Below are 18,932 nucleotides of genomic sequence, written 5' to 3'. Positions count from 1 at the left end.
ATATCTGCAATTCTTTTTCAGCATTTTAGATTCTACAGTTCAAGGACTCCATCATGTCATGCTTGACTTTTCAGACCCTTGTAAAAGCATCCTAGTAAAAAAGGCCAACTCCTGAAGCAGGACTTAGCAATTTTTCTCCTTACAGAATACTTTCCAAATGTCTAAATATTCCAAAGCATACCTAGAGGAAATAAAAATCTTCACACATCGCAATATATTTGAAAATGATTTTAAACTCATTTCAAATACATTTCATACCTGAAACTTGTATACCCAATGCCCAAGCTCAGCACCTGACACACAACGGGAACACAATACTTGTTGATTGACTTTTTAAAAAAACCTAATACCCACTAAAATAAAAGAACTATAACATTGCTTTTAGAACATGTTTAAGTACGTAAATTAGGTAGAATGCATTAGAAGATTTTATTCTGTGATATAAATACCAATGCGCAGAGTTGACATAATCTTTACAAAAGAAAAGGATGGATGGAAACATTTACAAATCCTTCAGTAGCTTTTTTTTTAATAAGTCATAAATGAAATCAGCAATTGTATATGTGTCCATTCGTCACCTCTGAATACTACATGAGCTAGTATTACCTAGGAATCAGAACTTGCCTAGGTATCGAAATTTACGTAGGTCAGTTCCTCATTCTTTAAAAATATGTAACAGTGACAGCTCAGACCACTGTGGCTTTTATGATTTAAAACAATTTGAGAAAAGCAAATGCTTGTTTCCTCATTAGGAAACTCATTCCTCATTTGTCATCATCCAGTATCAAAAATATTTCACAGTCTGACTGGCCTTTATCTAAGGGTAAAATTAATCTTCCTACACCTAGATGGATTTTTTTTGGTATTCAGTAGTTCCAAAAGCAAACATATCTAACTTTAGACTGAGTCTGTACCAGCAGAGTATCCATCATTTGGTGCCAATACAAAATGTCAGTATACTGGCTGAAGTCCACGGGTTAACAAAAAGATTAATATAAAATGTTCACCAACATCATTCTTAGAAATTTTGCCACAGTCCTGTGTGAGAGACCTGATTGGTTCTTGGGTATTTATCATATTCACTACGAAGAAGCAAACATCAACAGCTGTCTTCAACGTGTTCTCCTCATTCTGACTTTTCCCTTCGAATACTGTAGAAGATCTTCCCGTCCAATTTCAAGCATTTTTTCTTCCCACAATTTAATTTCATTTGCATAACGAATTTTATCATCTTCGGCAAGTTGTAAATATACCTGAGGAATGAATACATAGTTGTTCAGCAACTTCTTAGGGGAAATCTTTTTCTCTCTGAAACAGTAAAACCTATAGTATGTACACTATCTCACACAAATAAAGGTGGAACTTAACCACCTCCGGGAGAGAGAGGTGATGATGATGGAAAAAAGTAGGATAAAGGGAGAAGAAAGAGGACCTGATAAGAATACACATCTACATGTGAAAGAGTTAATCAGCAAAGTCACTAAAGGATACACAGCCTATGACACAATAACCCCCAGGCTATTGTCTCACATGTACAAAAATATTCATAGCAGCACTTTTTTTGATAGGGGGACAAAACACATCAGCACAAAAACACTGATGTTCATCACTTGAGGAACATGGATAAAGTGTGCTATATGAATGCAACAGAATAAGAAATGAAAAGCATGGAATTCAGAGAAACCTAAGAAGATTTGTATGAACTGATAAATAAGGAAGTAAGCAGAAACAGAAGGACAATTTTGTATGATGACAAGAATATAAAGGACAACCCTTAAAGACATCAGATGCCTGATCGATGCAGTGATAACTATGACTTAAAAGGACCGTTAGCGAAGCCTAGAGAAAAGGCAGTGAACTATAAGAATATGTTGTCAGACAGGGCCAGTGTGCTCATTTTTTGGCTTAACTGTCAGAAGGGAGGGATTTGTGAAATGACCACCTTTACGTACTAAAGAAACTCTTGTAAAAAAATTCATCATCCTGAAAGCAGAGAAGGGGAAAACCTCATGCGGTTTGTATATAAAGGTCAAATATTCAGTTAAGGCACAACTTCATAGTTTTAAGCAATAGGGAGAAAAAAACCTTGTGTTTGATGCCAAAAAAAAAATCATTTTACAGTAATCTGTAAGACAAAAGCAATACACTCTTGTAGCTAGAGAGCTGGCCTCAAAGCCATGAAAACCTCAAATTTTCCCAAGTCTCACCTCTGACACCTGCTGGCTGTGTGGCCCCAGCGTTCTGGACAAATATCTATGAAGTACAAATGGCAGAGGAAGTGCTATCCTCCAGTGGCAGAGGGAGATTCCTCACCTGGGAGTGCTCTCTACCAATAAAATCACAGGACCAGGCCCAGAACAAACACAAAGTCCTTTCAAAATATTTTAACAGTCTTGTTAGTAGCATCAAGTTCTCTGTATACCAAGCTTTGAATGAAAATTCTATTTGGGCATTTGAGACTATAATTTTTTACCAGAAACTGTGGTACAGTGTAAAGACTTACAGGATTTGGAGTATAGAAAACTTGGTTCAAATCCTGCCATCTACAACCTCTATGGTCTTAGTCAAGTCATCTAATTTCTTTAGTCCTCAATTTCTTCATCTGTAATATAAGGAGACTGACTGAATAACCTCCAAGGTCTCTTCAAGCAATAAAAACTTCATTCTAGATCTATATCTAGGATCCTACGATCGCACCTGCTTCCGAGATTCCGCCAGATTTTTCCACTCGTCGTTTAAAAGCTTCAGCATTTCCTAAAAAATAACATCCTTTTGTTTAGTTGCTTTTGGGAGAGTGGGGAGAGACAGAATAAACAAAAGAAAAACTGTAATTGTATGGTTCCTCTTGGATCTCAAGAAACCAAAATATTTTTTAAAAGCAACAGTTAATACCTAACCAATTTCTAACATAATTCTACTCTAAACTTAAACTACACTTTCAACTGAATATAGGAATGTAGCTATCTGCAGAAAGGAGAATGTTCAACATCAGGCACATATAATCACCCCAACTGCAAAAACTACAGGATTTTTCACTTCTTTGTAGTACTGTGGCTCATGCTGAAAGCTCTGGGTCAAAAGTATCAACATGTACATAAATCTCTAAGGCTCAGTGTAATTGGTCAGTTAGCCCTGGAAAAGTCACTTCATCTGAGTCATAATTGCCTCACCTGTAAAATACTGCTGGATCTAGAGTCAAAAGGCTTGAGTTCAAAACATCGTGGACCATTTCCTTCCATTTCCTTTCCCTCCAAGAACCTTCATTTCCTTGTATGTAAAATGGGTTGAACTAGATGACCTCCAAGGTCTCTTTCAGCTCTAAATCTATGGTCTTATAAACTAGATTATATCTAATCTAAGTCTCGAAATTAAAAAAAAAAAGTTATTTCTGAAATACTGACTAATTAGATTTGCATATGGAAGGGAGGAACAGGAAAATATGGTCAAAAAATTAAATCTTTACATGCAAATCCTGACTGTTTCTTATGTTCAGCCTTGGCACTGTCCCTAACACCCGAGATGTAGCACAGATCTGTCTAGTGAATGACATCCTTAGACAATGACCTTTAATCACCCTCAAATTTGAGGTTCAAATGTAACTAGTATGGCTCTGCAGTAGAAGACTAGACCTAGGGTGAGATGTTCTGAATTTATCTTAGGGACTATCACGTAGCTCATGACCTTAGTTATATCACTTAAGAAACTAAGGCTTTAAAGATTACCTATAAAATGATGATAATCCTTGATCATTGAGCTTGAGGATCAATAAGCCAATGCACATAACACTATGTAATTATCAAATATTATTCTACTTTACCTGTGCTGAAATCCCTTTTGCTTCCTTAAAGTGTTCAGAGACAAAAATGTTATAACCTGAGCGAGGTCTTTTGGGCTTTCCAAAGGCAGTTAGCTCCTGAATAAATAAAAAAAAAAAAAGAAGATTTAGAAATTTCTGAGACAACAGGAAAATGGTCTGACAGAAATTAGATACAGACCAACATCTCGTACTGCATACTAAGAAATGCTCCAAATGGGTGTACGACTTAAGACATGAAAGGTGGCATCATTAACAAGTTGGTGGAGCAAGGAAAAAAATGACCTGTCAGACTTATAGAGAGGGTGACAGTTCATGAACAAACAAAGGATAGTAAGCAGAAGATATAATAAATGACTTTGATTGCATAAAATTAAGTTTTTACACAAATGAACCATTTCAGAATTTAAAGCCATTAGAATTATAGAGAAATGAGGGGAAAAAAATCTTCTAGGAAGCTTCACTAATAAAAGGTCTCATTCCCATGATGTACAAGGAATTGATTCAAATTTACAAGAGCCATTCCCCAATTGAAAAATTATCAAAGGATAAGAACAGGCAATTTTCAGAGGAAGAAACCAAACCTTATCGATACAGCTATTCAAAAAATGAAGGGGTCTTCATAGAAACCTGGGAACACTTAAGAGGAACTAATACAGAGTGAACAGAACCAGAAGAATAATCTATACAAAAATATCACAACGACAAAAATTAATTCTGATCACTGCAAAGACTAACTACGATTTAAGGATGGGTGACAAAACATGCTCCATATCTCCTGAAAGATAATGGACTCCAAGGAAAGATTAAGACATTTTTTAGACATGGACAATGTGGAAATTTCATTTTGCTTGACCACACATATTTGGTGCAAAGCTTTTGTTTTTCTTTTTATATCCTTGAGAGTATGGGGAACATAGGGAGAGAAAACAAATTTTTTCATTAAGAAAAATTAAATTTCCAATTATTCACTGACATGAATGTTCTATCCATGTGAACAAGTCTCCAAAATTATGATCAATTTCACCATGAAATATAACTGGATGCAGAAAATGTTCACATTAGATATAAAACTTTTCAAAGGAGAGGCATGATGCTGAAAATCAAACCAAGTAAGGCAGCTGAACTCAAAGCCACATGGTTTTTAAACGAATTCATCAACTCATTTACATAATTTCTTCTTCGCTCAGGGCTTTAAAAGAAAAGTCAATCTGGGCACCACCAGCAACCTACCCATACTGCATTTTGGTGACAAAAATAAGGCATCTTCAATTTTGAAGATTCCGTAAACCATCAAGCATCACATAAAAATCAGGGATCACTGGCATTAAGGAACTGGGGGTTAAGCTGCTGTCAACATAAACACACAAGTCACTATAATAACAAGAGGTAGAGACAGGTCAGGTACTAGTTAAGGTTGGCAGACAATGAAGGAATGAAGACAATGAAGGAATGATGACTACTATGCCACCTGAGGTCTTATTCATCACTGTTTCCAAGGCCAAATGCAATGAGGCCAATGATCAAGGGCCAATAAAGGTTGGAAACAGATGATCCAGTGAACTACATATCCAGAGTTGTGTCTAATTAGATTGTTCTCAGTCCTAAGTAGTCCAAATTGATGAGGTCCTACTCTAAATGGCAAGATTAAGAAATACTGCCAGCATACACAAAAGCAAGGAAGACAGTTTTAAATTTCAAATTTGAAATACACAGAACCAAAACCAAAACACAAACTGTGCATAATGGAGATCCACAGTTTCAAAAGCATTCTTTTTTTTCCTATTCTTTACATAGAGAAATGTTCGTGTTTTTCAAATTTATAATACAGAAAACTTTTTCAAAAAACACTACCGGAAATCCAAGCAGTTAAATATTTGTGCCAAGTTTGGTCCTTTGTCAGAAAGAAACCAGGTACATACTCACTCTTTTTTTCTTTATTGCTTCCTTTCTAAACTTTCTTCGACGCTTCTCTTCTTTCAAAATTTTTCTCTGATTAGGATGGAGCTCTGCCATATATTTAGAGAGCTCTTCTTTGTATATTTTTAAATCTGCCTTGGTAGCTTCTTCATATACCTAAATATACAAAAAACACAATAATCAAAAGAGCTATTATCACTAAGCTGTTGCAACCAAGTACATTACACCAAACTTGGTAGAGAAAGAAAGTCACAAAGCTTTAAGCAGAGGAAATTAGTTAGTAGGTAAGCAGCCAAATATGGTGGCATCATGCAGACCCATTTGTCCAATTCTAGGGAACTATTTAAAAGAAATTTTTACTGAAAATTAAACTGTACCTCAAAAGTACAAATATGAAAGAAACAATTTTTGTAAGCACACACACAAAAAATCTTCTTAAAGTCATCTTCTCATATTGAATAAGGCATATTTAGACTATACATAATTGTCTTAAGAGTTTGGGGGGGTCAAGGCCAAATATGGACTTTCAATAAAATAGAGGACTTTCAAGCTTTCTCAGTGAAAAGACCAGAGCTGAAAAGAAAATCTGACTTTCAAACACAAGAATCAAGAGAAGCATGAAAAGGTAAACAAGAAAGAGAAATCATAAGGGACTTACTATAGTTGAACTGTTTTGTTTAGATTCCTACATGGAAAGATGATGTGTATGATTCATGAGACCTCAATATCATAGTAGCTGAAAGGAATATGCATATGTATATATATATATATATATATATATATATATATATATATATATATATATATATATATATATATATATACACATACATATACATATATATACATATATACATATATACACACACACATATGTATATATATGTATGTATGTGTATACATATATACATGTATGTGTCTATGTATGTATATATGTAGGTATGTGTACATATATGTGTGTATACATATATACACACACATACACACAAAGGGCACAGGGTGAGCTGAATATGAAGGGATGACATCTAAAAAAATAAAATCAATTTAAGGGATAAAAGAGGAATATATTGAGAGGGAGAAAGGGAGAGATAGAATGCGGTAAATCATCTCGCATAAAAGTGGCAAGAAAAGGTGGTTCTGTAGGAAGGGAAGAGTGGGCAGGTGAGGGGGAATGAGTAAATCTTGCTCTCATCAGATTTGACCTGAGGAGGGAATACTATACACACTCAATTGGGTATCTTACCCCACAGGAAAGAAGGAGGAAGAAGATAAAAAAGGGGGGATGATAGAAGGAAGGGCAGACGGGGGGGGGGGGGGGGAGGTAATAAAAAACAAACATTTTCGAAAAGGGACAGGGTCAAGGGAGAAAATTCAATAAAGGGGGATAGGTTAGGAAGGAGCAAAACTTAGTTAATCTTTCACAACATGAGTATTGTGGAAGGGTTTTACATAATGATACGCATGTGGCCTATGTTGAATTGCTTGCCTTCTTAGGGAGGGTGGGTGCAGAGGGAAGAGGGGAGAGAATTTGGAACTCAAAGTTTTAAAAACAGATGTTCAAAAACAACAAAAATAAGTTTTTTCATGCAACTAGGAAATAAGATACACAGGCAATGGGGCATAGAAATTTATCTTGCCCTACAAGAGAAGAAGAGAAAGGGGGATGGGAGGGGAGTGGGGTGACAGAAGGGAGGGTTGACTGGGGACCGGGGCAACCAGAATATAGGCCATCTTGGAGTGGGGGGAGGGTAGAAATGGGGAAAAAATTTGTAATTCAAACTTTTGTGAAAATCAATGCTGAAAACTAAATATATTAAATAAATTTTAAAAAAAAGAGTTTGGGCAGGGGGTTTCCCCCAAGAGAGAAAAGTGGGAAGGAGAGAAAATGGATTTTTGATCACTGAAAAATTAAATGTTTTAAAAAATAGGGTACATTCTTTCCTAAAACCCATTATGGCTGCCTCAGCGCATATAACGTGCTTTACCATCTCTATTCTATCTATGTAAGGACTTAATAGTCCTGAGTACTCACATTTGTATAGAATAGTTAAAGTATAAAAGACATTTTCCTTACATCTACCTTGTAAGGCAGACTGTACAAGAGTCAGTATTCTCCTATTCCAGTTAAGGCTGAGCAGGGTAACGTGAGTAAACCCAGTTTAGAGCTAGCAAATACTGGCACTGAGACTTGGACCCGAGCCTCCAAGTATGTTATGGAGTAATGAATACAGGTTTTAAGACTGGATTTTTTCATTGGCCGTGAGAGCTGACCACCTGACCTCTAAAATTCCTGGCACTAGCAATAGCCTGGGGTGGTAGCAAGGAACTACACTCACTTTCTTCTGTGATTCTGGAAGCTCCCTCCAAGCCTCAGCAATCTTCTTAATTATCTCTGTGTTTTTCAAATCTGAAGATAAGAATGAAATTAGAGAACATTTCAATTTTTCTTCTCATGACGAAAGATTTCCAAAAAAGCAAAATTCACTGTTGTCTTCTCTTAAACTAATTTATATTATGAAATCATTATGCCAATAACCTAAAGCACTATTATATTGAGTCAAATAATCCAAACAATGATCCACCAAAGGCTTGCTAATTAGCTTCATGGTCCTCGCTAATCTTTACTTTTAGTTGAGTTACCATATACAAGTTAATTTCTAGGACATGTTAAATTGACATGACATCCATGATGAACTTCAGAAGAGCAGATCTTGCTGGGCTCCAAATCATTAAGTTTTATATCAAACATCTTGTTAAAAAAAAAAAAAACAAACCAAACCCTATTGATCTCATTTTAAATTACTGCCCTGTATTTCTTCGTGAAAATATCCCAAAACATACCGCTTACCCTCAAATTCATCCACTATTCTAGTATTTCTTCCCTCAAGTGCAAGAGGAGATGTAGGTTTTAAAAAAGGACACTTTTCCCCGTCCCTGGCCACAATAAAGTTAGGGAATGTGACCTAGTTTAAAAGAACATGTTACTTGCTACTGCTTCCTCATCTTTATAGTTGAAGAAATGAGTTCAAATGTAAATGTAAATGTCCTCAGTCTTTCAGAAGTTCAGTGATTTATAACAGTCTTAAAAACAAATTACTGCTTCCTTAAAATGCAGTCAGACTAGTAGGCAAATGCCACGGTGCATCATGTTTTGGGGGAGCATGTGATCCTACTCCTACTCACTTGTTCCCACCACCATCTGCTGCTGTAATGCCACCTCAATACCTCAAACACCTGTCATTTCATACAGGTGCCCCCCCCCCCAACAAACACAGAATACAATCACCTTTAAATGCTAATTAACCTATCTCAAGGCACCTAGCATGGCACATGGAACAGAGCAGGCACTTAATAAAAACTTACTGATATTGTCCTTGAGAAATAATACGATGGCCAAAAATTTCATCATCCTGTAGTAAACCAGGTGATGAAGTCCCTCTGACTCCTTTGGTCACCATGGTCCTTGGATAGTAGACACACCAGGATCCCTTTATGGACCCAAACTTGAAGCCTTTCCAGATTGTTATGACCTGCCAGGACTTATACTCCACTGGCACAGTCCTCATATGTCCAAGGTCCCCTACGCCATGAGGAAACTTCAGAAAAAACTTCACCAGAGCCACAAAAGCTTTACATAAAACCTTATGAATGGAAAGAACAGCCACTCTCTGTGGCTTCTCTGCCTTCACTCATGCCAATCTTGCTTCAGTTCTTCTTGAGTTAAGGGTCACTGTTTCAGATCACTGCAGTGCCATAAAACTGGTGGGGACCAAGGCATCAAAGGGAAACACAGCTGGCTTCCAGCCCGGAGGTCATGTGGCATCTTCTAGAAGGTGTAGCCTGACAACTCACCTAATTACTCCTCAAGGAGCCTCTTTTTAGAACTTCAGGAAAAATGTTTATTTTCAAAGTTATATAGCTTCTAAAAAATTCAAAGCCTTTCACTTACTCTCTTGGTGCCATCAAAGCACCCTGCCTTGGTAAAGAGGGGCATGAGTTTGATAGCCTGTGTCCTTGTTACAAATAAGGAAACAGAAAAAGGTGAAGTGACAGCCTCATGACGGTCAATGGCAGAAACATATCAGCAACAAAAGCTTCATGCTTCCTTTTCTGTGTTAAGTAGATTTCCATCAAAAGTAACTTACCTGGATTTTGTTTTCTGACTATGGGTCTATGGTCCATTACAAAACGAATGTATGAAGTCACAGGCTTCTTTGGAGCATTAGATAAAGTACAGTCCTTCATAAACCACTCCAATCCACAGACAGAACCGCTGTGAATAAAAATTGTGTTAGATTCAAGTGTTCATTAATGATCTCTTAAAACAAAAATATCAGCATTTATACAGCACTAACCTTAAAGTGCTTAATCGCACAACTCTCTGAGGTAAGTAGTGCAAGGATTGCTATTGATGAGAACATCAAAAAACTGAGGGTCAGAGACATTATATGGCTGGCACTGACCATAAAGCTACTAAGTGTTAGGGTCCCATTTAAGACTCAAACAGGTCACAGGATAAGGTGCCCCAATTTCAGGTGGGCAATTTAAGAGAAAATGCCCAATCATTTCCAGCCTATGGCAGTTGAGATAACAGACTATGCACCTTAAACAGGAGACCTCAGTCACCATATCTGAACACAATATGATCTTTTTACACTGAAGTGTCCTCAAACAAGACAAGGAACGTGTACTACCTCTGAACAGTAGTTTGTAAACCTGAAAGTGCCAAAGGGAAAGCGAGATCAGCTGTGCTGTGAAGTAGAGGTCATTCTGTCAAGAGTGTCTTACAATGACAATGTAACATAACTATCTTAAGATACATATGTTTGATGTAAAGTACAACATATCATAGCAACATTATTTAACAAAACCTGGAAATAAAAATCAGCATTCCAGAAGGGTTTACTACCTGCCAAGTCATGTGGTATTGTTGGGGACACAAAGAAAGGCAAAGCAGATATGGATGTACAACACATCTACAGATACCAAGTGATCTCAGAGGTGAAGATACTAGCAGCTGGAGTGAGAAGGATTGAACCATCAGGAAAAGTGCTACTGCAGAAGGCTGAATTTGAGCTGAGTTGTGACAGAAGCCAGATAAGAGGAGATGAAGAGGAAGAATATTCTAGGTACAGGCAACAGCCAAGGAAAAGGAGATGTTGGAGGAACAGCAAGTGGGCCAATGTATCAAAGTGTGCAGAAGTGAGTCCAAGGTAAGCCTAGGAAGGGGCCAAGCTGTGGAGTTTTAATATCTAACAGCTTTAAATGCTGATTTTATGCTGAAGCTAAGAAGTAGCCAGTGGTGAAATGGGCAGACCTATACCGTCAACTCTGTGCAAGATAAATTACTGTGAAAAGAGGCCTGAGGAAGACGGACCATTGAGAAAGCTACTGTAATAATCCCAGCATGAGCAAAATACGATCTGCAGTAGAGTGAGCAAGAGAGAAGAGATGCTGTAAAGTTTGGTCAATGCACTGGAGATGTGGGGGGCAGCGAGGGAGGTAAAAAAGCTGTGAACCGGGTTGGAGGATGTCACCCCAACAGTAACAGGGAAGTGTTTGGGAAGGAAAGATTAATAAGTTAGGTTTGGTCTTGTTGAATCTGAGAGGCCCAGAGTATACTCAATTTTTCCAACTCCAAACGGAAATCAGCGGTATCACACTAGAGCCCAGAAAGACCAGAACTGGCTATTTAGAGCTGGGGATCCACTGATCCAGGGAATGGCTGAGTTATGGCTGAACTACTGGGTCAAGAAATGCCTGTATAAAGTAATATAGGACTAAAAAAGGCAGAGCCAAAAGAAAAAGATACACAATTACTACAAACGTGTAAATAAAGGCAAGATGGAATGGTAACAACATACTGTCAAAGATAAAGGATATAACCCTCCTTTCTGTTAATAAATCAATCAACTGTAGTAAGGGCACAGAAAGATGTACTTTGTGAAGGAGTAAGGAATTGTGTCATAAAAAACTGTCAATAAATATAAACAACTAAATATGAGGAAAACAAAAAAGCTTAACAGACTGGTACTTGCTACACCATAAGCCACTTACAGGGCTACTGTAAGAATCAAAGGACTGAAAAGACAAGGATCTTAGAAGATCATCTAGTCCAACTGCCTCATTTTTCAGATGAGAAAAGTGAGGTTCAGAGTGTGATTTCCCCAACTTCACAACGTACTTAAAACGGACAGAATTTAAACCAAGGTGCTCCAACTCTAAATCCGGCGCTCTTTTCAATAAAAATCGGTCAAGCATCCAGGATTTACCACGCGCTCATCGCCGGGGATGTGTCAGGGCCCTCCAGAAGCCTAAGTTTTAAGGGCGATATACACAGGCAGAGGAGGTAGAGGCACTGAGCACTTGGTAAACCCTACACGGCTGGGGGGCGCTGGACCCAGCTTCCTCCCCGGCCCCTCCGCGCTCTGGATGGGGGCGTGACTCGGGGGGTTCTTGGTATTCCGATGCCGGTATCTCAGCCATCCCGCCCTCCCAAACACAAAGCCTCGGCAGGCCGCCCGCGCTCTCCAGACCCCCACGAGGAACCTCGAGGTCACGCCCCTCACTTTACGGGAGGGGACCCTGAAAGCTGGGCTGAAGGCCTGGCCCAAAGCCCTGCCCCGGCGGCGGGAGGATGGGAGGCCGGGGTTCCCCCCACGCACCTCCTCCCCCGAGGCCGGAGCTTCCACGCACGAATCCCACGGAGGGGGAGGGGCCCGCGGCTGCTCCGGCCTCCGCAGCGCAGGGACGGACGCGCCTCAAAGGCGGGGATTTCAAACTCGAGTTTGTACGCCGGAAGCCCAGCCCGGCCCCGCACACAGCAGGCGTTTAATAAAGGCTCGCAGAACTGAATAAGAGGGAGAAGCAGAGGCCCGAGGGAAGGGGAGGCTCAAGGTTCGAACCCAGAGGCCCGGCCCCGCACGGGGGGGGAGCCGGGACGCCCCCATCTCCACGGCGCCCTACGAGGTAAACGTCCGGCCGCCTTACAAATGGGGAAACTGAGGCGCGGGGCGGGAGGCGGCGGCTTCAGGCCCCGAGGTGTGGTCCCTTCCACGGCCTTCTCTCTCCGGCACAGATCGGGCGCCTAATAAACGCGGGCGAGCCGGGCTGAGGCTGGCACGTAGTAGGCGTCTGCTGGATGCGCCACCCTCCCCCCCCGCCCCTCTCTCACCTCCGTGGGGGCGGCTCAAGCAGCCCTCGGTCGGCGGTGGCGGCTCGGAGAGCGGCGGTCCGGCCCAGTGCCCTCAGGGCCGCCCAGCTTCCCCGCAGCAGCAGCGCCATTGCACGTCCCAACTCCGTCCTCCCTCAGCCCGCACAGGCTGCAGCGACGGCGAGTCCCGAGCGTGTTTTTGTTCGTGTGCGAAGAGCCTCCGGTCCCCGCTGCACGTGGGGCATTGTGGGAGGCAGAAAAAGAACCACTTCCGGTAGGGAAGCCGCGCGGCCACAGACGCGGCGAGGGCGCATGCGCAGTCCCGGAAGGTCAGACGAGAGAAGCCCTCTCCCCTGCGGGGGAGAGGGAGAGTGCATGCGCCTTCCAGCCGCGCCTGCGCACTTGCGAGTCCTAGGGCAACCTGCACGTGTGTAAGGGTGCCCGCCCTTCTCCGGATGGGCTCTGATGGTAAATGCTGCGTCTTGTTCCCTTCGGAGTGCGGTGGACCCGGGCTACCATCGTGGCCCATCTACCTCCTAGCAGCTTTGTGGCCTTGCGCAAGTGCCTCAACATCTCTGGGCCTCAGTTTACTCATCAGTAAAACAGAAGGTCTTGACCCTTCAGTGTGCACTCCTGGAGTGTTGTTGCCCATCCATCTCCTGACTCCGAGCCTTTTCCCTAGCCGTGTCCCACGCCTGGAATACCCTCCTTCCTCATCTCAGCCTCCGGGCTTCCTTCATATCTCAGCCAAAGCTCTACCTTCTGCCGGAGTCTTATTCAGTCGTGTTCCACTCTTTGTGACCTCATTTGAAGTTTTCTTGTCAAAGATACTGGAATAGTTTGCCATTTCTAGTTCATTTTACTGATGAGAAACTGAGGCAAACGAGGTAAGTGACTTGCCTAGGGTCACACAGCTAAGTAATGGTCTGAGGCAGGATTTGAGAAGTCTTCCTGCCTCCAGGCACACCTCGCTGCCCCCTTTACCTTCGGATCTAAATTGCTATCACTCTCTTGTCACCAGACTGAGTATGCTCCTTTGCCTGACATGGAACCTGCTGTGTCCCCTACCATGAGGGAGCCTCCTGCTATCTTCGCTATGCTCAGATGCCATGCACAGAGCCCTCCCCCTCCTTCCCTCTTCTCCTGGGGTCTTTGTTTCTGCTTTGGAGAGGGGTTGTCCTCAGTTTCTGGTGCCAGAGGGGATCTGCGCTGGATGGGGAGCCGAGATTACGCGTGGGCTGATGCAGCAGCCCGCCATCTCAGCATGGACACCCTGAGAAGCTGGGGCGGGTGGGGGGCGGGGTGCGGCTCAGACTGGACCCTTGGGGGCTCTTTGGGAATAGAGCTATGCAATGAGCCTGATCTCTCCTCAGAGACAGGTGGGATAGCAGGGAGGGGGATTAAGGCTCCCATGCGTTGGGGTAGAGTACATATATTCTGTGATTTGTGACCTTTGGAAGTAAATATTCCTTTGTAATAGCTTCACTGTGTTACATTTGTATTTCGTTGTCTCTCCTGTTAGACTCTGAGGTCCTGCAGAGCAGGAGCTGTTCTGGCCCTTTGTTTCCCTGGCTTTCCTGGCACATAGAAGAGACTTAAGAAATACTAATTGATGGGAGTGCTGAGATGTTCTATTTCTCCAGTCTTTTTTAATCTTACCTTCTTTTGGCCTTTTTTTTAATGAACAGGCTTTTTATTTTCTCTCCTTTCTCCCCTTTCTCCAATTAAAAAGAAAAAACAAACTTTTGTAACATTCGCATACCCAAGCAAAACAAATTCCAGCTTTGGTTACAGTCCCAAAATGGTATCTCCTTCTGCATCCTGAGACTTTCACCTCTCAGGAGGTGGGGACATCCTTTCTCATCTTTTAAAGTCCATTCCAGTCTTCCCAGAGCCTTGAGGCTATCACCTGCGGCCCTCCAGATTACTCTCCCCCCTAAATTCAGTACCTGGCTCAGTCCTTTCTGCCACCAATTTCTACACCTTTTGAACACCCTGGCCACTCTCTCCAGTTACATTCTGAATACTCATCAGGCTCTCTCCTCACTGACACTCTTCTCCTTACCTCAGATATTTGCCTGAGGATTTGCCAGGATTCCTACTTGGAGCTGTGAAGGCAGGAGACAGGAATATCATATTCTTTGGACAAAAAAAGACATTGAGGTTCAAACCATTAAGTCACTTGTCCAAATTTTCATAGGGTCACACAATGCAGAGAACTCCCAAGTCTTTATCTCTGTTTCCAACTTCTCCCCAGAATTCCAGGCTTATATTTTGACCAGGTTGCTGGATATCTCTGCCTGAATATGCCACTGGCATCTCCTACTTGAAATGCCCCAAATAACTCACCCCTTAAACTATTCTTCCCTCTAATCTCTTTATTTCTAATAATGGTCACCTCCCATACTACAGTATATTTAACAACATTCTATGTAATCGTATTTATTCACTTTATGTTAATTCTGTAAATATTTATACTTATGCCTGTTGTCTTCCTTGTTAGGATGTAATTTCATCATGAGTAGAGATGGTTTCATTCTACATATATATATATATATACACACACACACACACACACACACACACACATACATACATACATACATATATGTATGTGTGTCTCCCGCAACCTGGCACAGTACCTGACTCACAGTAGGTGCTTTAAAAATGCTTATTGATAAATTGACATTTGAATGAGTAATTTCAGTAGAGTGAATATGATGGGGTTTAGACTGTGGGAGCCCCTTAACTCCCCTTGAATCTTCCCACTGGATGAGGTGTTTGCCTAAGGCAAAGTCTGACCTCATCCCAGTCTGATCAAGCACTCCCTCAACCCCTTCTCCCATCACCCCAGGACCACCCTAGATCCCTCCCACAATCTTTGTGTATATAAGTTTCATCTTGCCTCCATGAAGGTGATGGAATTCCATGATGGAATCTGCCTCAGATGGAATCTGGCCAGCTTGTGAAAATGAGCGTCACAAAGGGTGAGATTTCTTAAGACAGCCCAATATGGAGAATATGTAATAAACTTTGTTTCTCTTTGGCTGTGAGAAGGCTTGAGTTGAATTCTTTTGAGCAGGACCTGGCATGCTGGTATTTTGGGGTCTCAAGCACCCCTAAAAACATATAGTTCCCTGACCTCTTCAAATAGAATAGAATCCAGATGTGAAGGGCAGGAAATGTATATTTGTTACAAGGATTTTATTTTTCTTTCCAATGGGGAGGAGAAGATGGGAAAGAGAAAATAGATTTTTTTATTATAAAAAAAGTTTCTTTTTTTAATTTTTAAGGGATACATGGTAAAAAGAAGCAGAGGGTGACATGGGCTGGTAGCATGATCAGGCATCTGGATCAAGGAAAATCTTTGAGGATTAGGAGATCAGAGTATGGTTGTATACAAGGAATAAGATCAGTAGAGAGTGAGAGATTAAAACTACCACAGACAGGAGGAGGTAGGAAGAAAATGAGATAAAGGAGGGGCTTAGCCTTAGGGAACATTGCTTTCTACTTACTCTCAGACAGGTAGGATTTCTGATTCTGGAAAGGACAGACAATAGAGATTATAAAGTCTAACTGCCTCATTTTTGCAAATGAAGAAACAAAGTCCCAGAAGGGTATGGGATTCCCATAAGGTCTCATTGCCATTGGTAGTACAGTGGATAGAGGATTGTGCTTGAAGTCATGAAGACCTGATTTCAAATCTTCCCTCAGATATTTACTAGCGACATAAACCTGGGTAAGTTACTCAACTTCTGTCTGCCTCAGTTTCTTCACCTCTAAACTGGGGATAAATGATAGTACCTATCTGTTAGGTGCTCTCAAAGTCGAAACATGTCTCCATAAAATGTGGCCTCAGACACTTCCTAGCTGTCTAACCCTGGGCAAGTCACTTTACCCTGTTTGCCTCAGTTTCCTCATCTGTAAAATGAGCTGGAGAAGGAAATGGCAAAAAACTCTAGTATCTCTGCCAAGAAAACCCTAAATGGGCTCACAAAGACTTGGACACAACTGAAACAACTGAACAACAACAACAAAAGTATTATATAAATGCAAGCTATTATTATTTTATTATCTGGGAGCAGGACATAGGCCTTTCTACTCCCAATCCAATTTGTCTCTCTTTATTAAATATCCTAGTTTGTCAAATAAAAATGAAAATTGTTGCACCTACTTCAAAGGATTGTTATGAGGACAAGATGAGATCAGAGACATGAAATAAGGAGGTCATGGCTTTATATATAAAATTTGCAAAGTGTCTCACAAGCATTATCTCTTTTGAGCCTTGCAACACATCACTATCACCACCATCACCATCATCATTGTCATCACTATCACCACCACCACCATCATCATCATTACTATCACCACCACCACCATCACCACCACCATCATCACTATCACCACCACCATCATCACCATCATCATCATCATCACTGTCACCACCACCACCATCACCACCACCATCATCATCATTGTCATCACTATCACCACCATCACCATCATCATTGTCATCACTATCACCACCACCACCACCATCACCATTATCACTATCACCACCATCACCATCATCATCACTATCACCACCACTACCAGCACCACCATCATTATCACTATCACCACCACCACCATTGCCATGCCATCATCATCATCACTATCACCACCATCATCATCACCAGCACCACCATCATTATCACTATCACCACCATCATCATCATCACTATCACCACCACCACCATCACCATCATCATCATCACTATCACCACCAGCACCATCATCATCATCACTATCACCATCATGATCATCACTATCACCACCATCACCATCATCATCATCACTATCACCACCATCATCATCATCATCATCACTATCATCACCATCATCATCACTATCACCACCACCACCAGTACCATCATCATTATCACTATCACCACCAGCACCATCACCATCATCATCACCACCACCACCACCACCACCGCCATCACCACCATCACCACCATCATTATCACTATCACCACCACTACCATCATCCCTATTTTAAAGATGAAGAAAGTGAGTCCCAAAGGGTTCAAATTTGCCCAAGGTCACACAACCAATAAACTTCATCAGAGGTGGAATTTGATGTGGAGCCCTTTCTGGCTCCAAGTTCAGCCTTCTCACTGACCACAAAGCAACCTGCCTCTAGGGTGGGTGTTTTGAAAAGTTCTGTATAAAATAAAGACATTATAATGTCTGTATATTGTTGCCCCTATCGTCAGTCACAAAAACCGACTCTGTTGTACAATGGGAAGAGTACTCCAGGGACTTGGAGTTAAAGGACCTCAATTCCTGTCCTTAATCTACCAAGCCCAGCCATGAGACCTTAGGCAAATGGCTTTCAACTCTCTAAGGCTCAGTTTCTTCCTGGGTAAAATGGGGATATAGTATCTGTATTACCTATTTCAAAGAATTGCTGTGAAAAATGTACATTCTAAACTGAAGTAGAAACGCTATTATAGAAACAGAAATGTTATTATCAAATGAAAAAATGCATAGAAAGAAAAATGGATATAACTCTACAAATGTAAGGTATGAGGATGAGGATGATTATCAGCCAGCTGATTTGTAACATTTTTAATGTTGCACTTGTGGCATCATTGACCGCCCTCCCTGGTAACAATGTTTTATTAAACATCCCATCTTCCCCATATCCAGTCGAACCACTGTAATGATGTTACCAGTGTAACATTTTGACACCTTGTATGTGTAACGTGTGTGTTTATGATTTTATTGACTCAACATTTACCACCTTGTGCTAGATTCTGGAAAGATATACAAGTATCCTCAGAACAAATCATCAGTTCTTTATGGAGACGTGTACACTTTAACAAACACCATCACAAAAAGGGACTCTAAATAATGAAGCCGTTTCCATGCCTTGGCAAAAAACCACAGTAACCATAGATTATTAAACTGGCTGTATGTAAGAATCCTGCACAGCAAGTGCCTTATCTGATCTTACTACAATCACTCCTTATAAGTAAAATCATGACTCCTCTGCTCTTA

General features: G+C 41.1%; 1 protein-coding gene across 1 annotated transcript; it reads right to left on the bottom strand.

The window, feature by feature from the left end:
• Positions 1–405: 405 nt before the first annotated feature.
• TFAM (transcription factor A, mitochondrial) lies at positions 406–13,163 on the bottom strand. The gene is made up of 7 exons (XM_036735952.1): positions 12,909–13,163; positions 9,880–10,007; positions 8,071–8,141; positions 5,741–5,890; positions 3,818–3,913; positions 2,698–2,754; positions 406–1,253 (listed from the first exon to the last, which is right to left on the bottom strand). Exons 1-7 carry the CDS (start codon positions 13,016–13,018, stop codon positions 1,113–1,115), a joined length of 753 nt encoding a protein of 250 aa, XP_036591847.1. The 5' UTR covers positions 13,019–13,163; the 3' UTR covers positions 406–1,112.
• Positions 13,164–18,932: the final 5,769 nt, after the last annotated feature.

Source organism: Trichosurus vulpecula, chromosome 8, assembly GCF_011100635.1.
Source record: "Trichosurus vulpecula isolate mTriVul1 chromosome 8, mTriVul1.pri, whole genome shotgun sequence".
Classification (NCBI taxonomy): domain Eukaryota; kingdom Metazoa; phylum Chordata; class Mammalia; order Diprotodontia; family Phalangeridae; genus Trichosurus; species Trichosurus vulpecula.
Note: the sequence above shows the minus strand (reverse complement) of the source record. Positions and strands in the feature narration are given on the sequence as shown.

Coding starts and splice junctions, on each gene's coding strand:
- TFAM (XM_036735952.1), bottom strand. CDS start 13,018: ATGGCGCTGCTGCTGCGGGGAAGCTGGGCGGCCCTGAGGGCACTGGGC. Junction 8,142..9,879: donor AGTCAGAAAACAAAATCCAG/GTAAGTTACTTT, acceptor TCTTATCTTCAG/ATTTGAAAAACACAGAGATA. Junction 1,254..2,697: donor TGGCGGAATCTCGGAAGCAG/GTGCGATCGTAG, acceptor TTCATTCCTCAG/GTATATTTACAACTTGCCGA.